The sequence below is a fragment of the Euprymna scolopes genome, chromosome 7 (genome assembly GCF_053919585.1).
Source record: "Euprymna scolopes isolate OS-2025 chromosome 7, ASM5391958v1, whole genome shotgun sequence".
Classification (NCBI taxonomy): domain Eukaryota; kingdom Metazoa; phylum Mollusca; class Cephalopoda; order Sepiida; family Sepiolidae; genus Euprymna; species Euprymna scolopes.
The window spans coordinates 23625965-23648307 of record NC_136488.1 but is presented as its reverse complement, the minus strand read 5'-3'; the positions used below and the strand labels follow the sequence as shown (position 1 = coordinate 23648307).

The 22343-nt window shown below is 30.4% G+C and overlaps 1 protein-coding gene across 1 annotated transcript in view; it reads right to left on the bottom strand.

Annotated features, from left to right (window-relative positions):
- Positions 1 to 22343, bottom strand: part of LOC145279643 (nuclear pore complex protein Nup133-like) — a 116258-nt gene that overhangs the window by 31731 nt on the left and 62184 nt on the right. Inside the window, exons 15-24 of the mRNA XM_080130872.1 lie at positions 20644 to 20718; positions 17202 to 17394; positions 13951 to 14063; positions 10873 to 11000; positions 9762 to 9858; positions 7312 to 7431; positions 2822 to 2965; positions 1996 to 2209; positions 1020 to 1153; positions 368 to 407 (exon numbers count right to left, since the gene is read on the bottom strand). Coding sequence (XP_079986998.1) covers positions 368 to 407; positions 1020 to 1153; positions 1996 to 2209; positions 2822 to 2965; positions 7312 to 7431; positions 9762 to 9858; positions 10873 to 11000; positions 13951 to 14063; positions 17202 to 17394; positions 20644 to 20718 — 1258 coding nt within the window. The remainder of the gene's footprint in view (positions 1 to 367; positions 408 to 1019; positions 1154 to 1995; positions 2210 to 2821; positions 2966 to 7311; positions 7432 to 9761; positions 9859 to 10872; positions 11001 to 13950; positions 14064 to 17201; positions 17395 to 20643; positions 20719 to 22343) is intronic.

The following is a 22343-nucleotide window of genomic DNA, read 5'->3' as shown; positions in this document are numbered from 1 at the left end:
CCTGAAATAATCTATTAAATCACTTTACTGAATGGGTTTTCATGGTTGTAGCTGGTATATTCTTAAGCGTGAAGCTTTTAGCATATCTTTTAATGTCTCTCCCAAACTGCTCTACCAACTTGTATTAATGGCTTAACCAACCAATCTTGTTCTCATGAAATGTATTCATCAATTACATCAATATTTATTGCAATTTTTACTTGAATACCGTTTTAATATAAAATTAACTTAAAACATAGCTCAGATAAACAAAAATATTAGGATATTCAAAAAATACTGGTCAATTTTTGGACTTGTGGAAATATTTTTCCAAGAAATTAGAAGGTAGAAAGAGAAAAAAATATTAGTAAATAAAAAAGAAACGTACCAATTCGTAAGTAATAATTGTACATACTTTCTCGGAAACCCTAAAAAAAAAAAAAAAAATTTAGTAAAATTATATTTTTAAAGAACAAACATTATAATAAAGAACAATCTGTTGGTGTGTGTATTTCTTTTTCTTAGGGGCATATCTTTGGTATCTAGTGTATTTTTTGACTCCTTAAAAACAATTTTAACTGACTAAAGACTTATAAAAAAACAGCCCGTAAAAAAACAAAAATAACAATCATTTGAGGCCTCTAGCGCCACTGTGACTTTTACTTACGGAGGAGATAGAGTTTGAAAATATGGAGATGGACAGACAGCCGTTTATATATTCGATTATAAATATAAATAAATGACAAAATGTCTATACTTCAAATTTCAAGATGTTGTCCATCTTCCAGTTTATTTCTTTCAGCATGTTAAAATGTTTGAATCAACATGTGGAAAGAAATAAACGGTAAGATGGACAACATCTTGAAATTTGGAATATAGACTTTCTGTCATTTACGCTCTGTAGTTACATTGAGCTTCATAAATTAAAGGATTAATATAAACAAAAGGTGAAATATAATTGAATAAGCAAATTTTTCCCATAAACACACATATAGCACGCGCTTTCTACTAAGAGAATCAAAGATGGTAAGAGAACTTACTTTATGTGCAAAAATATTGCAATATCTCTGGCGTCTCTCTGTATCATCTGTAATATCACATACAATGGCTAATGTGGTGAAATCATAATATTTTTCTGCTAAAGATGCAGCTTTTTCGTATTCTTTGTGATCCACTGAAAAGATTAGAAGTTATACTAAAAATCAACAATGATAAAAATATTTCAAGCAATTTTCTCTTTTTCATTATAGAAATTTTACATTTCATTTTGTTTAACTGATTCACCACCTATATATATATATATATATATATATAAATTTCAGGTTAATATTTTTCAGAGGTGAAACAACCAATGAATTTAACAAGGTTCATACAAGAGTGCCCAATATCAAAGTAGGGCAAGATATACTTTTTATTTGTTCTACATAAGCATTTATATGTCGTTACACATTTATAAGTATATTTCGGTCAGCCAGTTACAAGTAACTAGAGACCTTTTCAGGCAATGTTGTTTATACAAAAGTAGAGTCCATAATGAAAATTGGAAGACGTTTACAGCAGATCTTGAATAAGAGGAGACTCACATAATAATAAAAAAAACAAAGTAAATTAACAGCATTTAAATAAGCGAGAAGAAAAAAGGGGGTCGTCCAGAATTCCCCCTACATTAAAAAATAAAAAAACTTGTATGATGTGCATATCTGTGACGACGTGAAAATATTATATTCTAAAAATCACATAAACTGAGCAAGTAGCTTTATTTTAAAGAAAATCAAATTTTATCAGTGACTGCCATTTTGAAAACAAAGCAAGGATTCAAACTAGCAAGACTTATATTGTTATACCACTAATTCTCATTAATTGCTTAAAAATTATTTTCTTATTTAAAAATAAAATTACTTGACCTTGATTTTTGGAATATGATATTTTCGTTCCATCATGGGTATGGATATCATACAATTTTTTTTTTTTAAATATAAGGGGAATTCTGGACAAGAACATAAAAAAGACACTTACTTAACATTGAGATAAGTGCTGCTCTATCCTCCTCATACATTTTGCACAGCTGATTATACCATGAACTTTTGTCATCATAAACTTCTAAAGAATTCAGTTGAGAACTGTAACCATCGAGAAGAATATCAGCTAAATCAGTCAACTGGTTAAAGAGGGTAGACTTATAATTGTGGTCCTGCGCATTTATGATACCTTGTTCAAGAGTCATGAAACACTGGAAAATAAAAAATAAAAAAAAAGACGTAAATGTCAAGAAGAAAGAAAAGAAATGAAAAAAAATGCAGTAAGAGTAACAAAAAAAAAAAAAATGCAATAAAGTTCTGGTTTGGTTTATGCCATTTCAACCCAAGTGGGTGATAAAATTTGAACTACTGGCCAACCAAAGGAAGCTGCATAAACAAGGAAGGAACTAGGAGTTGCAGTACAGGATAGGTAAGGCCTCAGTAGCATTTAACCAGCTCTGCAAGAAAAAAAAAAAACAAAAAAACAAAAACAAAAAAAAAACATTGTCCTTCAGATCTAAATTCAGGTTTTATAATAGCACACCATTATATGGAAGTGAAATTTAGCATCTCAAATTAGCTAAGACAAGAAATGCATTTCATTTCAAGTGTATTAAAATGATTCTAGCAATCAAGTGGAGCGATTGAATTACCAACCACGAAGTCAGAGATTGCACTAACCAGAAGGTAATTTACTTGTCTGACATCCAAATTTTGATTTAATATTAAAATTTATATATATATATATATATATATATATATATATATATATATATATATATATATATATATATAAAATATAAATAAAGAAAACAATGTATTACCTGTTTTTTAAGTAAAGCTCTCATACCCGTCCGACCGATTGAACATGTCCAAGGGATGTACTCTGTTTTAATGAAGGTCTCCGAAAAACGGGCATAATAACTGCGTTTATTATAACGATATTGCAAGGCTTGCCGCAAAACATACTGTAAATAAAATTTAAATATAAAAAAAATATTAAATGAAAAAAAAATTATTTTAAAAAAATATTCATTATTTTTAAAAAATAAATAAAAAGTAATTCAATTAAGGAGTTTTAGTTTTTATTCATGCTGTTATCAATTTATTGCAATAGCATATACCTACCCCATCACATACTCCCCCGCTTAACAACAATTGCTGATCCCAACACCGTTTTCGTGGTTGCCTTCTCTTTCATCTTCTGTACATATCGGTTCAGCACTAGATGCTTATGTGACACCATCGCGGAAAACAACCCTCTAAACATTAAGGTTCACATCTACGTAGCGTGTTGAGACCTTTGTCAACGATTGATGCCAGCTCACCTCAATCTGCCCCAAGTCATGACCTGCCTACTACTCTTTCAAACTAGAAACTGTCATCAACTGTCACAAACTCAAAACAGTCGGTAAACTGTTCCTAACTGTTGTAAATTGTTGCAAAAATTCACTGCCACTCCTACAATCGTCCGTAAACTAAACCTAAATATATGACCTGCATATCAGATCTTTTACCTTAGTTACTGCCTCACCTTGATTAACAATCCTATTTCAGCTGCCTTTGTGTTCCTTGTTGAACAACTTTTTCTCTATTGTCTTTCTACCAAGCTGACTTTTGTTAACCCTTTTTTTTTTTTTTTTTTTACTTCCTAATACTTGGGGGGGGACGTCAATAGTATCACATGCCTCATTATTATCACAATCTTTAAATAAGAGCTAGTTTGATGCTTAACTATTCAAATAAGAATGAGATATTTGTTGCATGTTTTTGTGATGCCGTTTGGCACCACTTTATTTTTTTTATTTTACCAATGTTTGTCCAACTGTGTTTCTTCCCCACTGTTTTTTCTAATGGCTGGTAGGCATCAACAATTTATAAAAGTGGATATAATAATATCCAATTTATAAAGGAAAAAAAAAGAAAAAGTAGATTATAATAATATACTATTCTCTCCACCTGGTTCATTCAGGAGTCTTATTGTACCAAAAATATGCTACACATGGTCAGGCAATAAAGACAATGGAAACACTGGTTAACAATAAAAATTTAATGTTTATTAAAGAATGACAGTTATATTTATAATGGCGACATATATTAATAAAATTAAGAGGCCATAAAACATTAAGGATGACATAAAAATATGATTATATGAGAAATACAGTTAAATGCACAAGTTTAAAAACCGTGCGATATCTCCTATATAAATATTTTGATTGCAGAAATTCCTCTCTAGACCAAATTACTGTAGGTTTGCAACAACAGATGCCACATACAAATTTATGTCTCCACTATTAGCCACTATCTTATGTAACTTTTGAATGCCATTTACGCCACATTTTGTTGTTATAATAAAATCCTACATTTCATCCTAGGAGTGTCATCATTACAATCACAACCATCTTTAGAAGAAGTAGCTTGTATTTTCCCCTCTAAATACCAAATACTCTATCCGCTCCCAGTCATCACTGGGAGGATTTCTACACTTTCAACGGATATGGGGTTGCACCCTTATTAACTGGGTCATATACTCAAAGCCATAACCCAATCCTTCCATTTCCTAATCAAAAAAAAAAAAAAAAAAAAAAAAAAAAAAAAATTCTCTCTTATTCCATTCCACTAAATCTCATTGGCCGAAACTGACTAATTGTTCATTCCAGAATCTAACTCTTATTACAAAAACGAATGCTCCAGAAATTTACCAATATGGCTTCACTCTATACAAGATGCAATCATTTTATATAAAATACACCTAATACAAACATACTGAACAACTGCGACACATCAAGACAATGTTTATAAGTCAAGAATGCTTTCATTTATACATTAAGTATACCGTACATGTTAATTTTTATTAAACAGTTATGCTATTGTGCTAAATGTTTTCTATTTACATACATTGGATATACTGTTTTTCAAAACATTGGCACTGATAACCATTATTTCTTTATTTTATAAAACCTAGTAAACTCTTTTTTTTTTTTTTTTAAGTACGATTGACGAAAATTCTTTATTGATAAGCTAAAACAATTTTTTTTAAATGGATTAACCAATTAATATAGCCAAGACCCGTACTGTCTATTACTGACTACTGAACTAAATCTTTTTTTGTGTATATACATCGTACATACTGTTTTTTGACACAGCGGCACTAATAACCATTATTTCTTCTTTCTTTTATAAAAGACGTGAATTCTTTATTTATATGTTAAATAAAAAAAAATACAATTAAGCGATTATTATAACTGAGACCCAGTATTTTGCAGTTTATATACTTAAAAATTTTATGTGTGATTTGGAAGCCTTTAAACTGTTTATTCCTGACTATTCGCAAAGTTTGTGTGTGCATGTGTTTGTTAGTGTGTGCACATGATGACGTGTTTATGTGTGTATGTGAGTGTATGCGCGTTTTCTATGTGTGTTTGTTGCATCAACCAAACTACACCACAGCAACGCGTTGTTTGGCGGGTACAGCTAGTACAAATATAATGTACCTACATATTTCTCAAATTTTTATGGAAAATAAGTTGAAATTTACGAATAAATTTTGTTTGGTAATTACGAGGACGAAGATCAAAACGTAAAAAGAAAAAAAAAAAAAATCTAACGTAAGGCAAACGAACGATGAAAACAGAAAAACGAACACGTGAAAAATGGCTTAAATAAGCCTGTTTCGATATTAAAATTTAAAAAATCGGTGGATACCCGGGTGTTTTGGGGTGTCGCTAAGAATAAGCGAAGTAAAAAAACAAAACAAAAAAAAAAACAGGAAAACGAATGTCATGCGAAAAAATGGCTTAAATAACACAGGGTTCAATATTTAAATTTTAAAAAAATCGAAAAAAAAAAAAATCTCACAAATCTAAAGCGACGTAGATGAAATGTGTTTGGTTTTTCAACTATTTAAAGCAAATCAGGTCACGACGTCATCTGACGCATGCGTAGAATCAGTCATCGTTACGAGAAACCCGTTTTTGTTGACCCCCCCCCTGTCAAAAATTGTCGCTTTCGGGGTGAAAAAGTTAACGTTTTTGGCCAATTTTTCGATATTTTTCAAGCGAAGGATGGGGCTTCGATATGAGTTTGTGAATTTTTGTCGCATCTGTCGAAAGTTTTTAGCAGACACACAAACATACATACATTTTCGCTTTTATATATATAGATTAAACAATGCTTCAAGCAAATTACATGAGCCTCTTAAAATCCATTAACTTTTGAAAACTTATTGAAAAGCAGAACCGTGTTTGACTGTTAAAACATGGCAGATGAGGTCTTAGTCTCATTTTTTATTTACTATAATCCGAGATTTTTTTAATCACAGTAACTCCTTATGTTGAAGCCAATTATATCTTATGAAAGTAAATTTGAGCCCATCATAGATGGATACCAAAAGATGTCTAATAAATACCTATTTACTTGCCTCCACACGAGGCCAAAGTTAGACACACAATTTGTAATGTAGTGAAAATTCAGCTCTCCTCAAAAAGGCATTCTGAATTGTTTCAGTCTAGAAGGATTTCTTTCACTATAGTATCAGTACACTTTGCTACTCGCCAAAAAGTCATACTACACTTCTTGTGTTGAGCACTGAGGTAAGTGAAATTGCCAACTACAATTAGTAATAAATTCAAAGCTTTTTAGTAAAAATGAATATCGATCTTTGGTAGTTGCTATTGTTTATAGACACATTAAAATTTTGCTTATTCATGGCTTGTGTCTGATGGCTGAGTGATTAGAATTTCCATATGTTAATTAAACAGTTGTTTCGATCCCAGCTAAAATTACTTGCTTAAATAGCCATGCTATAGAGCTGTGATACCCAAAAACAGTCCATCTCTGGATGACACACACACACACACACATTCTGGTAAGGTTTTATTCATAGAACTTAATACAATGGATCCTTATCATGTTTATATAATAATACTCAACAATGAATACATCTGTATATTTATATAAACATTTTAATTTCATCTCCACTTTCTGCTGTTGTAGCCTTGCAGGCCAGTGATAATCAATATAAACACAATGTTATAGTTAACAAAAATTGTATGAGCAAAAATATGTTACAGAAGTGCACATCATGACAGAGCCATAACTGCCACAAATTATTACCCCTATAACGTGTTAGATATAACTATGTTTATTGTCTCTGGATAAGTCCATTATTCCAGAAATAGATGTATCAGCATACCCTATAATACCTTCATACCAAGAAATTGTCCAAGCGAGGTTCAGCTGATTCTCAGCTACAAACTGAAATATGTCTGCAAACGTGTAGCCAAAAATGTTTGCATAAAAAATTTTAACTTACCAAGATGAGATCATTCATTGTAACTATTAGGTTCACAATATGTTTTGGGTTCATATCAGCAGTGAGGTTATCATTTTCATATTCTAAACATTCAATGAAGATATCTTGTACACCAGACACCTTTCAAAAGAAAGAAAACTTACATATAAAAAAACCCTAAAAAAAATAATACATTTAAACATTTTGATAAAAGTAAACCTAAATTTCTATTGCATTTATTTTGCTTATTATTTCTAAGGTTGTGGATTAAATAAAGGATTCCATTCAAAATTTTAATCAGATTCCCAGAGTTTGAGAGATGTACCTGATGAAGATCGGAAACTCCATCAACCAAAACGTTGTATGAATAACAGTCAAGATGAGAAGTGTAGTCTGAATAATACAAATAATGTATGGATGAGAATAAATTTAAAACTAAAAAATCAAAGTTCATTTATTTTTTTTATGAACAGTATGGCACTATGTCTTAGTGCTCCGGTTGTGGTGGTTGTTAACACCCCCTTCAGCACGGCCAAGTAGTAATTTGGCTGTAAGTGGAGGGATACACAGAAAAAATGCAATCCCATAATTCCCTTTCTTTTTTTTATCTCTTTTTCATCTGGACAGCCATGGGGTAAGACATATATTTTTGTCTCTCCGTAAATGCGGAAAGGGCGCCCCCTCCCTCAGCATTAGTTAAGGTTAGCTAGTTTAAACTTAGAAAGTTAAATATCACTTGTAAATTGTTTTTGTAAAAATATTGTAATATTTTCCTGTAAAAAAAAAAAAAATAGTTAATTATATTTCTCATATATTGCGACCTGTGTTGTGTGTTTTTGTATCTGCCATAAATGTCTGCATGAAAGAACAAAGCGGGCCTGAAGACGAAGAAGGTTCCAGCCAGAATGTCACCAGTGATCTTGAGAGAATGAAGGAGCCACACATCCACATCCGACATCTCAGGTATGATTTTCCTCTTAATACTCAGACCCTATTGATTGGCCCATCGTCACATCATCATGGGCCAGTTTCTAAAACATTTAGTGTAACACGTGGGTCGGTCACACACTAGTGACCGGCTGATCGTGTTATAACAGAAATGGAGATTATGTTCATGTAAAAAAAAAAAAAAAAAAAAATAGCACTTTTAAAAATAATTTCCATGTGTAATTAAATTAATATTTCATTTTATCATTAGCTATTTGTACCCAATATTTTTATCTCCTTCTCCACACATACACACACCAATACCAGTCAAAGAGGATTTTGAGAGTTAAACTTAATCATTAAATTATTAATTAAATCAATTTGTTAACTAATTTTGTTATGTAATGTTTTAATCTTTCTTAAAATTATCAGATGTTAGTAGCTTCAAGAACTTTTAATCTTAATACATAAGAATTTGCATAGAATTTTAAAGCTAGGTTCAAATGAGTTTCTGTTTGCTCGTTGAAAGGTTTCCAAATTCATTCCAACTTTTAAGTGCCACAAAGTAATGCATTTTTTTTTTTTAAACTTTTAAGAAAAGACTAAAATGGTCAATTGCTTATAAAACACATTTTGTGGGATTTTATTTTATAATTATCTTTTGTAAATAATTGTAAAAATTTTATTTTATGCCAGTGCATTTTGGATTTCAATAAAATATCCAAATAAATGGTTCTTATTCAGAATTCCTCTACACTAAAAACCAAAAATAAAGAAAAATCTGTATAATGTATGAAACAAAAATATCATTTACAAAATCACATAAATTCATCAAGTAGTTTTATTTTTAAACAAGACTATCGAATTGTATTAGTAAAAGAAAGAGCCGCTGTCTTGTCTGCCATTAAAAAAATCTAAAAACCCAAGACAAAAACAAGAGTAGATAATTCAATAATTCAAACATGTTGTAATGCCTACAAATTCTCATTAATTGCTTAAAAAATGATCTTTATAAAAAAACTACCTAATCAATTTACATAATTTTGGAATATATTTTCATTTTGTCAAGGGCACATAATGCAGATTTTTCTTTATTTTTGTTTTATAATATGGGGGGGGGGGGCGGAGCATTGTGGACAATAACCAACTTAACAAAATAATGTAATGTGTAATTATCAAAGTTACATTGACATGAGAAATACACACAGAATAGTCTAATAATTTTATTAATCGAATGATTATGTATTTTTAGAAAAAGTTCCTATTTAGTTGCCTCCTCATGAAAACAAAGTTAGACACAAGACAGGTTTTTAATGTGGGGAAATTTTAGTTTTCCAAAAAAAGGGTCACTCTGGATTGGAACAAAACATAAAAATGACCTCAGTCTAAAAGAACTTCTTCACTGACTGAAGACAAAATAAACAGAATAGACACTACACTTTGTTCTTAGTCAAAAGTCCATAGAAGCATTTTTTATCAAAATGAACATGTTTTTATTAGCATTTCTTTCTCATCAACATTTAAACTAAATAAAGATAGATTACCTCACGATAAAACAAGTCGAGGTGTGTTAAACTCATTGAATGATTGCTTTCCCCACGTTTGTCAACAACGCGTTTTATTATTGTTGGCAGCAAGGACCTAGAAAAAAAAAAAAATAACAAGAACTTGACAATCAAAAAAAAACAAGAAAGTGCACTATGTGCATATACACATTATCTTGGGTTTCGATTTCATGAGAAAATTACAATACTTTATTATTAAAACAATGAAGTTTTATTACATTTAGAACTTGTTGTTATTCAATGCCTTTATCCATTGTGTCATAGAAACATGTATTAAGTAGCAATTAGGTTCAAGTTACAGTCTGCTAAAAGTGCAATCTTTGTTACAGGCAATAAATAATAACTAAGAATATAATAAATAACATTTCTACCTATACGGCTGACAGAACAAGAAGGATTTACCCCCAGGATTAAATTAAGGATTCAATTCAAAATTCTGCATAGGTTCCCGAGTTTGAGAAGATTCAAGTTTGAAAATATGCACCTGAAGAACATCGGAGGTTACATCAGCTGAAAGGTTGTGAGAATAACATCCAGGATAAGAATAGTAATCCGCATAATCAATCCATATTTTAAAAAAATTCCCAATAACTTTGTATGCTTTCCATTATTTTTTTTAACAAAATCAAAGCGACATTAGGTTTTGATAGAATTGAAAAAAAAAAAAATTGGCAGAATTGTTGTTTTTCTATTCAATTCCATTTTTCCAGTGTTCAAAAGTCAGGAAAAATAAATGTTCCACATAACCATACCAGTGGAATCAATTCATCCTTAACATAACCTCTGTACTGCACAATTCTAGTGCTTTCAGCAAATTCTTTGACCTGACATGTTGGATTCAAATTGTTGCTATTATGGTAAATTAAGAAAAAACCTATTGTGGGTTAATACCTTCCCAACAGTATGTAATTAATCACAATACAATTAGAATTTGGCATCAACAAATGGGGTTGCAAAATCACCTCAGAATTCAATGGTGAAATTTACCAAAGAACCAATTGTCATCTGTAGATTTGAAAGATAATCAAATCAATAAAATGAATATATATACAAGATAACACGTTTCAAAGAATTTTATAGAATCACTTACATTTCTTCGAGGAATTTGTAATCTTGTTCACTGCTACGAAGAGCAATCATGGCAGCAGTCTTTTCCGCATTCTCACACATAAACATGGTCGTTTCCATAAGAACATCACGGACATGAACGGAATTCAACTGAAAAGAATCAATATTAAAAGATTATTTTGTTCAATTTTTTATTATTTTATTAAATTTTTTTTATTTTATATAATTTTTTTTCATCATTTTATTAAATTTTTTCAATTATCAAATTTTTTAAAATTATTTTATTAAATTTTAAAAAATTTAATCAAATTTTTTAAATTATTTCATTCAATTTTACAAACTATTTCATTCAATTTTACAAACTATTTTATTCAATTTTACAAACTATTTTATTCAATTTTACAAACTATTTCATTCAAGTTTACAAACTATTTCATTCAAGTTTACAAACTATTTCATTCAAGTTTACAAACTATTTCATTCAAGTTTACAAACTATTTCATTCAAGTTTACAAATTATTTCATTCAAGTTTACAAATTATTTCATTCAAGTTTACAAATTATTTTATTCAATTTTACAAACTATTTCATTCAAGTTTACAAATTATTTTATTCAATTTTACAAACTATTTTATTCAATTTTACAAACTATTTTATTCAATTTTACTTATAGATTTTTTAACTGTTTTGCAGTAAGCATTTAAATTTGCACAAATTAATGATTTTCTGATGAAGTTACGTTGTAGCAAGCTAGTTTGAACAGCAGTCAACTACTATGTTGGTTGGCTGTTGGATTTTATATGGCATATCACCTATTGAGTCAATTCATGTTAAAATCACATTCTTTGCATATGATTGGTTTGTATCTGCACATATTTTGAAGACTGAATAGTCTTTCAAAAAAATAATCATAGATTGGCCCTAAAAAGTACTACTACTCTGGATCAGAGTGATCCTGAGAGCAGTGATAACTAAGGAGTGACTCCATACTCCCCAAAATAAAAGGTAAAATAAACGAGCAAGTAAAAGAATTATACATAAAATAAAATAAATAAAAAAAATTAAAAAAAACATTTTACCTTGACTAATGATATTGAGTGTTTGGTTGGTTGGTTCTGTCTTTTTTGGGTCAAAATTTAAGAGCCACCTAACTACAGACCAAACACAATCTTAACTAACCATAACTAACAATGAAAGATTACAAAATGTCAGGGATAAGAACACCAACTGACATTCACCATGGTCAGTGTAAGTAAATATATCATTTTAACATAATTGCAGATGATGCTGTGATTGTTTTAGATGAGTATAGCAGTGTTAACACTTAAGGCCATTATGATAGACAATAACACATTGGACTCAGCAAACCACTCCCTCCCAAATTTTCCTCTGCGGACAGAAACCACATTAGAGGATCTGAAAATCACCCTTCTCAAGTACATGACATCATAAAAAACCTAGACACCTCAAAAACATGTGGATCTGAACTCATCCTGGCTGTACTATTAAAAAAATGCCCCATTAAGGTTGCTCCTGTTCTCTCCAAACTTTTCAACAAATGCCTTAATGAATTTTGCTTTCCTAACTGTTGGAAAATTGTTTCCGTGGTACTAGTTTACAAGAATTTTGGCAAAAGAACTAACCCATTAAATTGTCGCTCCATTAGCCTCCTCCCCCTTTTCGCCAAAATATTTGCGTCCATAATTAATGAAGCTCTAGTTCACTACCTCACAGTTGCTAAACTTCTGTTCGACCAACAGTATGGGTTTAGACAAGCCCGTTCTACTGCAGATATCCTAACTGTAAACTCTGAACGTATATACCATGCATTAGATAAAGAAGGGTAGGCTAGGGCAGTAGCCCTAGATATATTTAAGGCATTTGACAGGATATGGCACGATGGTCTTCTCATGAAAATCAGATCCTATGGTATTACTGGACGAATACTTAACATAATTAGATCCTTTTTTTTTTTTTTTTAAATAAATAATTATTTCTTTTTACAAGTTTAAAATTTTGTTATTTGAAAAAAAATCATTCACAGAAATGTTTCATTTATAGTGTCTTTAATGTTGCTGTTAATACTGTTACTGCTATTATTACTAATATTAGTAGTAATCCACTTTTTAGAAGCACAGAGAAAATGAGATTCCAAACATAACACTTGCCATGATGTTGTTTGACACAGTTTATTTGTCGAAGATGGTGGATTACGTATTGTTCAGTCAGTGGGAAGCACTTGTTCTTGTGCAAATGTGTAGTATTAGTAGTAATCTACTTACTGGACAATACACAATCACCATCTTCGACAAATAAACTGTGCCAAACAACATCATGCAAGTAAGAAAAAAAAAGGGGGGAAAAATGTATTGTGTTGTTTTAAAAAAAAAAATCCTGATGAGGGCTTTGTTATAAGCTGAAAATTTGCAACTTTAAATGAATATTTGTTTGAGAAAATAGAGATCCGCATGTGGTTGTTCTTCTGGCTTCATGTTTTGAATTACTAATATTATATTACTACTATTATTATATTCACACTCATCATCCTTTCCTTTTCCATCCTGACTTGGGCTACCAACACAGCTTTGCAGGTTTTGCTTCAGGGTGATTCCACATTGTTTTATAGGAAGATGCACATTTTTCTTTAATGTACTATAATTAACGGGAGGTCTAACTTTATAACTTAGCAGTTATTTCCTAAAAAATAAAACAAAATTATCAGAGTCTACAAGGATTTCTGCTTTTTGAAATGGTTTCAGAATTGATTAAAGTATTTCTTCATTACTTTCCTTTATTGGGGGATAATGCACATTTTTTGCTGTTATGCACACTTATTTAACATTAACTAACATACTTTTCAATATTTCTTTTCATTGGTTGGGACTTCAATTCTTCCATTACTGACCTTTTCATAAAATAAAACAAATTTAACTGTGTAATATGTTAGATAACCATAGTTTAATCTGATTTTGAGGGGGCAAGGAGGTGTGTTTCAACAAATCTGTTCTGGCTCTATATCATCATTTTACCAGGTACAACGCTGATATACTGGTCCTGCTAGTTTATGGTAAATGCAAAAAATTCAAATTATTTTCCTTACCTTATCAGTTAGGTTGAAATAGCGTAAAAATTTATTGAACATTTCATGTAAATTCAGCTTCTTCTCTAATTGTTTCAAAATTAGATTTGAGCTTTTGTACCCAAGATCTGCAGCTAGAAAATAAAAACAAAAATACATTTACTACATTTTAGAATTCAATTAAAACAAGGAAAAGAATGTTATCAGTTATGCATAGGTTAATAATCTTTATGAAATAGTCATGTGGAAATAGGTTCTAATTGTAACATTTTATTATATTTTTATTACTTTTAAATATTACAAACTACACTTGTCTATATCAACAAATATCATCTCTCCCATGTTTCATCCATCCCTCTCCCACATTTAAATAGAAATGCATGTGGCTGTTGTACATCGATTTTTGATTTTTTGCTTTTAATTTTGATCAACTCTAAACAAGACATTGTTAAAGAGACATAAAGGTCTACTGTAATTGGAAACTAGATTTACGAAGGACATCCCAAGAGGGGAGTTGTGAAGCAAGATATTTTTTTATTTCAAATTTCTGCACATTGATAGTCGGGGAAGCAGGAAAGGAATCTCAAGGCAAAGGAATGGAGGATGGAATATGTGACTGAGAAAAAGGTAAAATTCATCAGTGTTTACCTCCTCCTTAATAGAAATCAAAATTACCCTTGTAATGGCTATGATTTACTATAAATTGTAAAAAAAAAAAAAAAAAATGATTTTCTAAGTTAAAAAAATACTTGATTATTTTATGTTATTTTTACAATATGACAGTTTTGATCCATGACAGGTATGTATATCAAAAGTTTTTTCTATATTTTTGATTTTTAATGTTCGTTGAATTCTGGAGTACCACCAAAAATTTCATCATGGTAACATTATGATTCTTATTTATATTACTTTTTCACACACACACATAATATATATATATATATAAAAACTTAAATTTCCTTTATTTTATTATCCCCATAATTCTGGAAATTTTATGAAATATTCGATTTCAAAAAAGTTAAAGTAAATAATTCTTTTAAGCAATTTGTAAGCTGTTATTCTTTTTTTTTATTTTAGATATATTAATCATTATACAGTCGAGTTACGAATAATTAAATAAAAATGGTTAGAACTATATTTTAAAAATTTTATTTTATTTAAAAGTAATTAATATATGGAAGGATTTCTTAACTTTTATAATTCAATTTATATCTTTATTTAATAAATTTTAGGAAAAAAATACATTAAACTTTAAAAACACTTGAGTGCTAAAAGCTTTTTTTTCACCTCACCTCATATTACAAATAATATGAACAAAATCTTGAACCTTGTGTACTCAACACTTGATATAATCTAATTTGTATTCGAAGAGCGAGTTCAGGATAGAAAGTGTTAATTGATAGTTTCCACTACATTTCCAGCAAACAGGGTTTAGTCTACTTATCAATTAAAAATAAACATTTATACACCCAAGAATCATATCATTATTTAATATCTCAAGAGGTGGTAACAGAATTAGTTGAAAAGAATTTAGAAGACTTGAAACCATCATTTCTGTCTTTAAAATCCTTAGCAAAATCCTTAAATATTAAAAAAATTGAGGGTTTTGGAAGCTACTTCAATTTAGTAAATTTATAAAGATTAACAAGATTGCCATAAAAAAAAATTATTATTAGGTTGAGAAGAAAGTTCTTGTGAAATTTTTAATTCTGATTCCAAATAGTGTATTTTCGAATAAGATGTCATTATAATACCTTTACTTTATGTATCATTTTAAAGAGTGTTTTTTTACTCTAACCATTTAAATTACAATTGTTTTAAAACAATTGTCTTTTTTCAGAACGATGATTACAAGATGGAAAAAAAAGTAAATTCGCACAATTTTCTTATTTCAATTCAAGCTAGGCTGAAAAGCTGCTGAAACAGCTCATGATATCAATGAAGCATTTGGTTCAGGAAGCACTACTGAACGCACAGCACAATAGTGGTTTAAGAAATTTTGTGGCAGCGATGAAAAGATGATGAGTGTAGTGGTGGCCATCGGATGTTGGCAACGATCAATAAGAGCCTTAGTCGAAGCCAATCCACACATAACTATTCAAACACTTGCTTCTGAATTAGACATGATGTATACAACGATTTCCAACCACTTGAGAGATTGGAAAGACAAAAAGACTTGATGAACTGAACAACAAAAAGAAATGCCGATATCAAGTGGCATCTCCCCTTCGTTTATGCAACAAGAACGACCAGTTTCGACTGGGTTGTAATTTGCGATGAAAAGTGTTTTTTTACGATAACCAGCGACATTCAGCTCAGTGGTTAGATGCCAACGAAGCTCCACGACACTTCTCGAAACCAGAGTTGCACCAAAAGATCATGTTGTTTGGTGGTCTGCGACCGGTCTCATCCATTACAGATTTTTGAGTGCAGATGAAACTTTTACAGCAGAGAAGTACTGTCAGCAAATGGATGAAATACATCAGAAACTTCGATAATGAAATCCAGCATTAGTCAACAGAAAAGGCTCAATTCTCCTCCATGACAATACCCGACTGCACATTGCTAAACGGACTATAGAAGTTGAACGAATTGGGCTATGAAACTGCTTCATCCGCCATACTCTCCAGACTTCCCACCTATCAACTACCACTTTTTCAAGCGTCTCAACAACTTTCTTCAAAAACCTAAGTGATATCAAAAACGCGTTCAGTGACCTCATCGCCATCAGAATGCAAGATTTTTTACATCACTGGCATAAATACATTTATTTTGCGTTAGCAAAAGTGTGTTGATTCTGATGGTGCTTATTTTGATCAATAAATTTTTGTTTGAGCTGAGATATGTTCATCTGGATTTAAAAGTTAAAAACCGCATGAACTTTCTTTTCAACCCGATAGTTATAGCTTCATAAACATTTGGTTCAATTAATAATTTCATGATTGAACAACACCATAATAATTAGATTTAACTTTCACAATCCTGTTAAAATATAATTTGGTAAAAAAACAAAAAATAAATAAAACAAAACCCTCCCAAGCAATAGTGAGTAGGTATAGGTAGCAATTGATAAAATTTGAAGATTTTTGTTTGTTTATATAAAATGAAATAGAAACATTTTTAGGTTATTTGATAGTTTTTCAATAAAATGGCAAGATTGATAAGAATTCTTTTTTCAAGTGGGACTTGATTGGTTAGAAGTTGGCCAATTAGAACGCACCAAATATAGCAAAAAGTAATCAGAAAGAAAAAGAAAAGAAACAAAAGCATACTGGAACTTTTGGATTCTGCCCACCGTGGGTCAGCTGAAGGATAGTCATCAACAATGGACAAACTGATCTGTGCCACAATCTGGTCAAGTTCTGTAGTCTGGGCAGGTAGTGTTTTAGCAGTTTCTGTAGACATTGTCAATTCTTGTTTCATTTGGGATGGAAATATTTTTGTCAATAACTCCTCTGCTCTTTTCTGGATTCAAGAACAAAAGAAAATTTTTTAAATCTCTATAAAAATGTGCATTTATTTGACTGATAAAAAAAAACAAAAAATGACTGTCACATAATTAGTAGAGCCTACCCACTCATCATAAACAAGTATAGAATTGCTTGTGTTATGCAAAGACCTTGAATATCAGAAGATATGTGGGGGAGAGTAATTTGTATAGTATTTACAGCATTTTCCTTGGCAGCATGCAGTTTACACCTGGGTGTAACTGAATCTTTTTCTTGCAAAACTGCAGAAGTTTTCAACAGTTTCAGATAGCAAGGCCTTAAAGCCACTTTCATGTCAGCGTCTACACATTTTTTTCAGAACGGCAAAGATGAAAATTTCCTAGATTTAGATCTATTAGCTTAGAGACTTTTTTTTCACCCCTATCAAAGAGGGAGAGACTAGTGGTTGGAGCACTAGCCCAGAAGTGACAACAATATTCCATGAGATGATGGCTTTATAGATATACAAGATACTGAAAAGTGTGAGAAGTTTTCTAATTCAGAAGAGAGAACTCACTTTTAATTTGGCAGTATCTTCTATGTATTTATTCCAATTCATGTTGTCTTTGAATGTTAGGCTGACAATTTTGAATACCAAGCTCTTGGAAAGACTGCTATTAGACATGGCAATTATTGTTTGGAAAGGTTTCTTATAATTGTTAAAAGGAACGAGTTTTGTTTTGGTAACACTGAATGTTACCATCCATTTTTAGCTTTATTCTACTACAGACTGGATGCCATTTTCCAAAGATTCAGTCATTGCTGTTACGGATTTGTTCCTAGTCTAGGGGTAATGGAACACCGCAAACATATCAATGAAAAAAAAAGATCATTTGAAAAGGAAAACAAATTTTTAATAACGAAGAAAAAGAGAAACAAAATCAAAATAGTAAAGAAAACGAAATGTCTAATAAGCTGTTTATAATCGATAGTGTAAGGGAGATAACTCTTCTTTCTAGTTATTTCTCTTTTATTAAGAGTAAATGTTTTTTATAGTACTGCTTGTTTTTATCTTTTAGATCTTTTGGTCAAATATAATTCAGAAAAATCTATGTACCAGTTTTTCATGAAAGATTTTTCTCTGTATCTTGTTTGGTTCATCTGTTATTTTAACAACAAGAGTTTTGTGTTTTCCTTCAGTTGGAGTTATAATAGGTGGTCGCCTCTCATCACGTCCCAACGTGTGTTATAACTGATTATAATTTGCGGTCGTCTGCTATTTATAGTTATCGTTAGAGATGATTCCAGAAAGAACAAAAAAGGAATACATTTTTGTTCCATCTTTTGAAAGTCTCCAGAGACACTAAAAAAAACGTTTTTCATTCTAATTCTTAAGTAATACTTTTTTTATATTATTTTATATAATCTTTTGTTATTTCCTTTTAAGTAATTTATTATTTTTATTATATAATATGTTAAGTCTTTTTATTTTGTTATAATTAATAATAATATTAATAATTATTTTTATTATATGTTATTATTTGGATAATTAATATTATTATAATTATATTAATTATTATTATTATATTTTTATTATATGTTATTTGGATAATTAATATTATCTTTTGTTTAATAAATCATAATTTCTTTATATCGTAACAGTTGCTTTGGATATGTGTTTGATTTGAAACATTGTGACAATCTTTTACTTATATAAATACAAAGATATATTAATCTATATTAGCAGAACCTGTGGAAATTCCAGAGGACTCATTCATATGTAATATATTGATGTTAGTATTCTGTAGATATTCAGTGTAAATGAAGATGCTCTGATATTATTGTAGCTTTTGTGTTAAAACTGCAAAAGTATTTATCTAAGCTAGCATAAACACCGGTAAAGCCCGGTCGTAAAATATGCTTAAATATGATAATTTAATTCTTGCAGATTTCGTATATATTATTACAGAGTTAGTATTTTTATTGATTTTTATATATTATAAAGTTGCAATTTCAAAAATAAAAAAATATATCCATATGACTTGGATGCATTAGCTTGAATCGAAACCAAAATAAAAACTTATGAAAAAAATATATGTACATATATATAACTTGAGTTCCTTCAACCATAATCGAAACTGAAACCAAAACTCATGACGAATTCTTGGTAAAATTATTTATTAAAAAAATAGAGTGATTTAAGTGCCATCAGATATAGTCGAAACCAAAACTAAAACTTATGAAGTATTCTTGGTAAAATTATTTATGACAAGAAATAGAACATAATTAAACGACCCGGACATAAGCGTGACACACAAAAGAACACACACGCCATCGTATTAATATATAGATACTGTATAAAGTTGTGTGCTCATTTCGTGTTTGCCAATGTTTAGACTTGATGGATGACTTGCTCCAGCCCGTGTTAATTATGGCCGCTTTGAGCTAGTGCACAGCAAGAAAATTCTAATGAAAAGCATAAGAACAAAGTGCTTTAAATGTGATGGACTTAACCATTTAGCCAAGAATAGAGGGGCTTTGGAATTCCAATTTGGAAAAAACAGTTTGTTACTTCCAAAGTACAGAAAGATTTGGGTACTTGTGCAGATTTGAACTAGACGTAACTAGTCGTCCACTCAGCTTTGCTCAGAACATGACGTTATACGCTCGGGTTTGACTGTAATGCGCAGCAAAAGAGCAGAAGACCTTTGGGGAAAATATTGGGGAAAAAACAGTACCAGCCAAAAGATTCTTAACAGTTATCTTTTCGAGTTTATGTGGAGACAGAAATTTGGTAATGATCCTTTTGTCTCCATCTTAAACCATACATCAGAAAGCTACTTAGTTAGGTTGGCAAAGTTTCTTCCACATCCGCTGTCTTTTCTCATCTCACTTTGACATCATCTAATGCAACCATAGAAAAGTCTAATTCCGAAGGGAATATACCGGCTGTATTAATTCAATTTTAAAAAATTGGTTGCCCAGCCCCACCTTACATTAAAAAAAAAAAAAATTGATTACTTTACATAAGTTACAAAAAAAAAAAGAAAAAAGAAAAATGCTTTATACATGAAAAACACATAAAAAAAGTTTTTTAAAACCCTTGTTAAAAAAATATTCCATTCAGCTTCTTTTGTCTAACCTAGTGAACTTCCTCTCTATATTGTTCTGCCGATAAACCTATTTCCTCTTCTTTTGTCATACTTTTTCTCTTTCTCCTCAACATTCCAACACAAAGGAGGGGAGGTGGAATGCTAATACTATCACAAAAGAACAAAATGATTACCGTTTTTTTGTAACAAAAAGCTGCAAATGCTGATGTAAAGACACTTTGAGTTGAATCAGTGGCACCAACTGTCTCCTGAAAAAAGTTAAAAATAATTTTTATAACTTAAATTGCAACAATTAGTTTTATAAAAAAGCCCTGTGACAAGATTAAACAAATTTTTAGGATAAAATTTTATGAGCAATCCAAAGATGGTAATTATTATTAAATCCAAGTGATTCATGATTTTAATGAATTTACGATAACATAAGAACAATGGAGTATTTGAATGTTAAAAATACATGAAAAATACTTTTATTTTTGATAAAAATCATATTACATAGCTAAATCTTATGCTTCCTTCAATAGCAGATTTTTTTTTAGTCTGGAAAGATATCATAGTGAATGAAAATGTACTACACTGACACCCAAATGAGGAGGTAATGCATGAGAGGACGCTACCATAGTGAAGCCCACCCCCTCAAAAGAAGGAGTTTATACCTGGGAGAATGATATCATGACAATAGAAAAATAGTATGCAAACTGCCTACCCATACCTAGAAGATAATCATGGAAGGATGATATGAGAAAAGAACATATACTATATTGCCCCCCCCCCCAAAAAAAAAGAGGTACTACCTGAGAGGATTGTCCCATAAAACGAGAAACTAATGCCTATGATTATGGCATCATAGCAACAAAACAGATCCATTATAATCTCCCACCTGATTACAAAAAAAGAGAAGGTAATCCCTGGGAAAATGATCTCAGAACACATTACATTAATCCCTCCTCAATGGAGGATGTAATACGGAGATTATTACTCCCACCTCTACATTTTTATCATTTAGATCAAGAATGACCAACGACTGTTCCTTATCCCCACACTTTTGATAATCTTGTGCCAAATTTGTTTGAAATGTAGATTTTTATATTTTCTGCAAATAAATATTTCAAAGTGTAGTAGCTGTTCTCAGTATCCCAGCAACATCAGTCATTTTTACTTTTGATGAAAATATTGCATATGAATAAGAAAATATTACAATGCAAAATTATAAATGTATATTACAGAATATTAATAATTTATTAGAAGCTGTTTGTAAAATAAATGTGCAGATTAAGTCCAATCAGTGTTCATGGATATTTGCAGTGTATTCTATATGCAGTATTACAAAATGACATCACGTATCATAGGATTAACACACAACCTGTTTTGATGTTAATATAAATATAGTTAGGATACTAGATAATACATAGGAATTCACTAGGTAATATTTAAACAATCTTGTTGATGACATTATTTACCTCTTTGCCAGAAAGTTAAGCAAGTTCAAGTGTGGTTTTATGAAGTTAACATACTAGAAGAACAAAAAGAACAAAACATAACTGTCCATTAACTAATTACTTATTAGTGATCAAATAATCAAAAACAGTAAATAAGATTTAAAAAACATTAATTTAAATCATAATTAAATATGGATAACTCATCTCTTCTGGTTTCATTATCTCATTTTATAATTATGATAAAACTGATGATTGGTGTAAATGTGAAACTGCAGTATCTGCAAACTCCAACATCTGTCCCATCATCGCAATGTTGCATCCTGGTGCCTGTTTATCAAGTACTTTAATGGAATGTCATCTGATGAACTCATAATACTTGTGCTCCCTCAATGTACATATCTCGACTAACCTGTCAAGAAACAAAATCCCACCCCTTC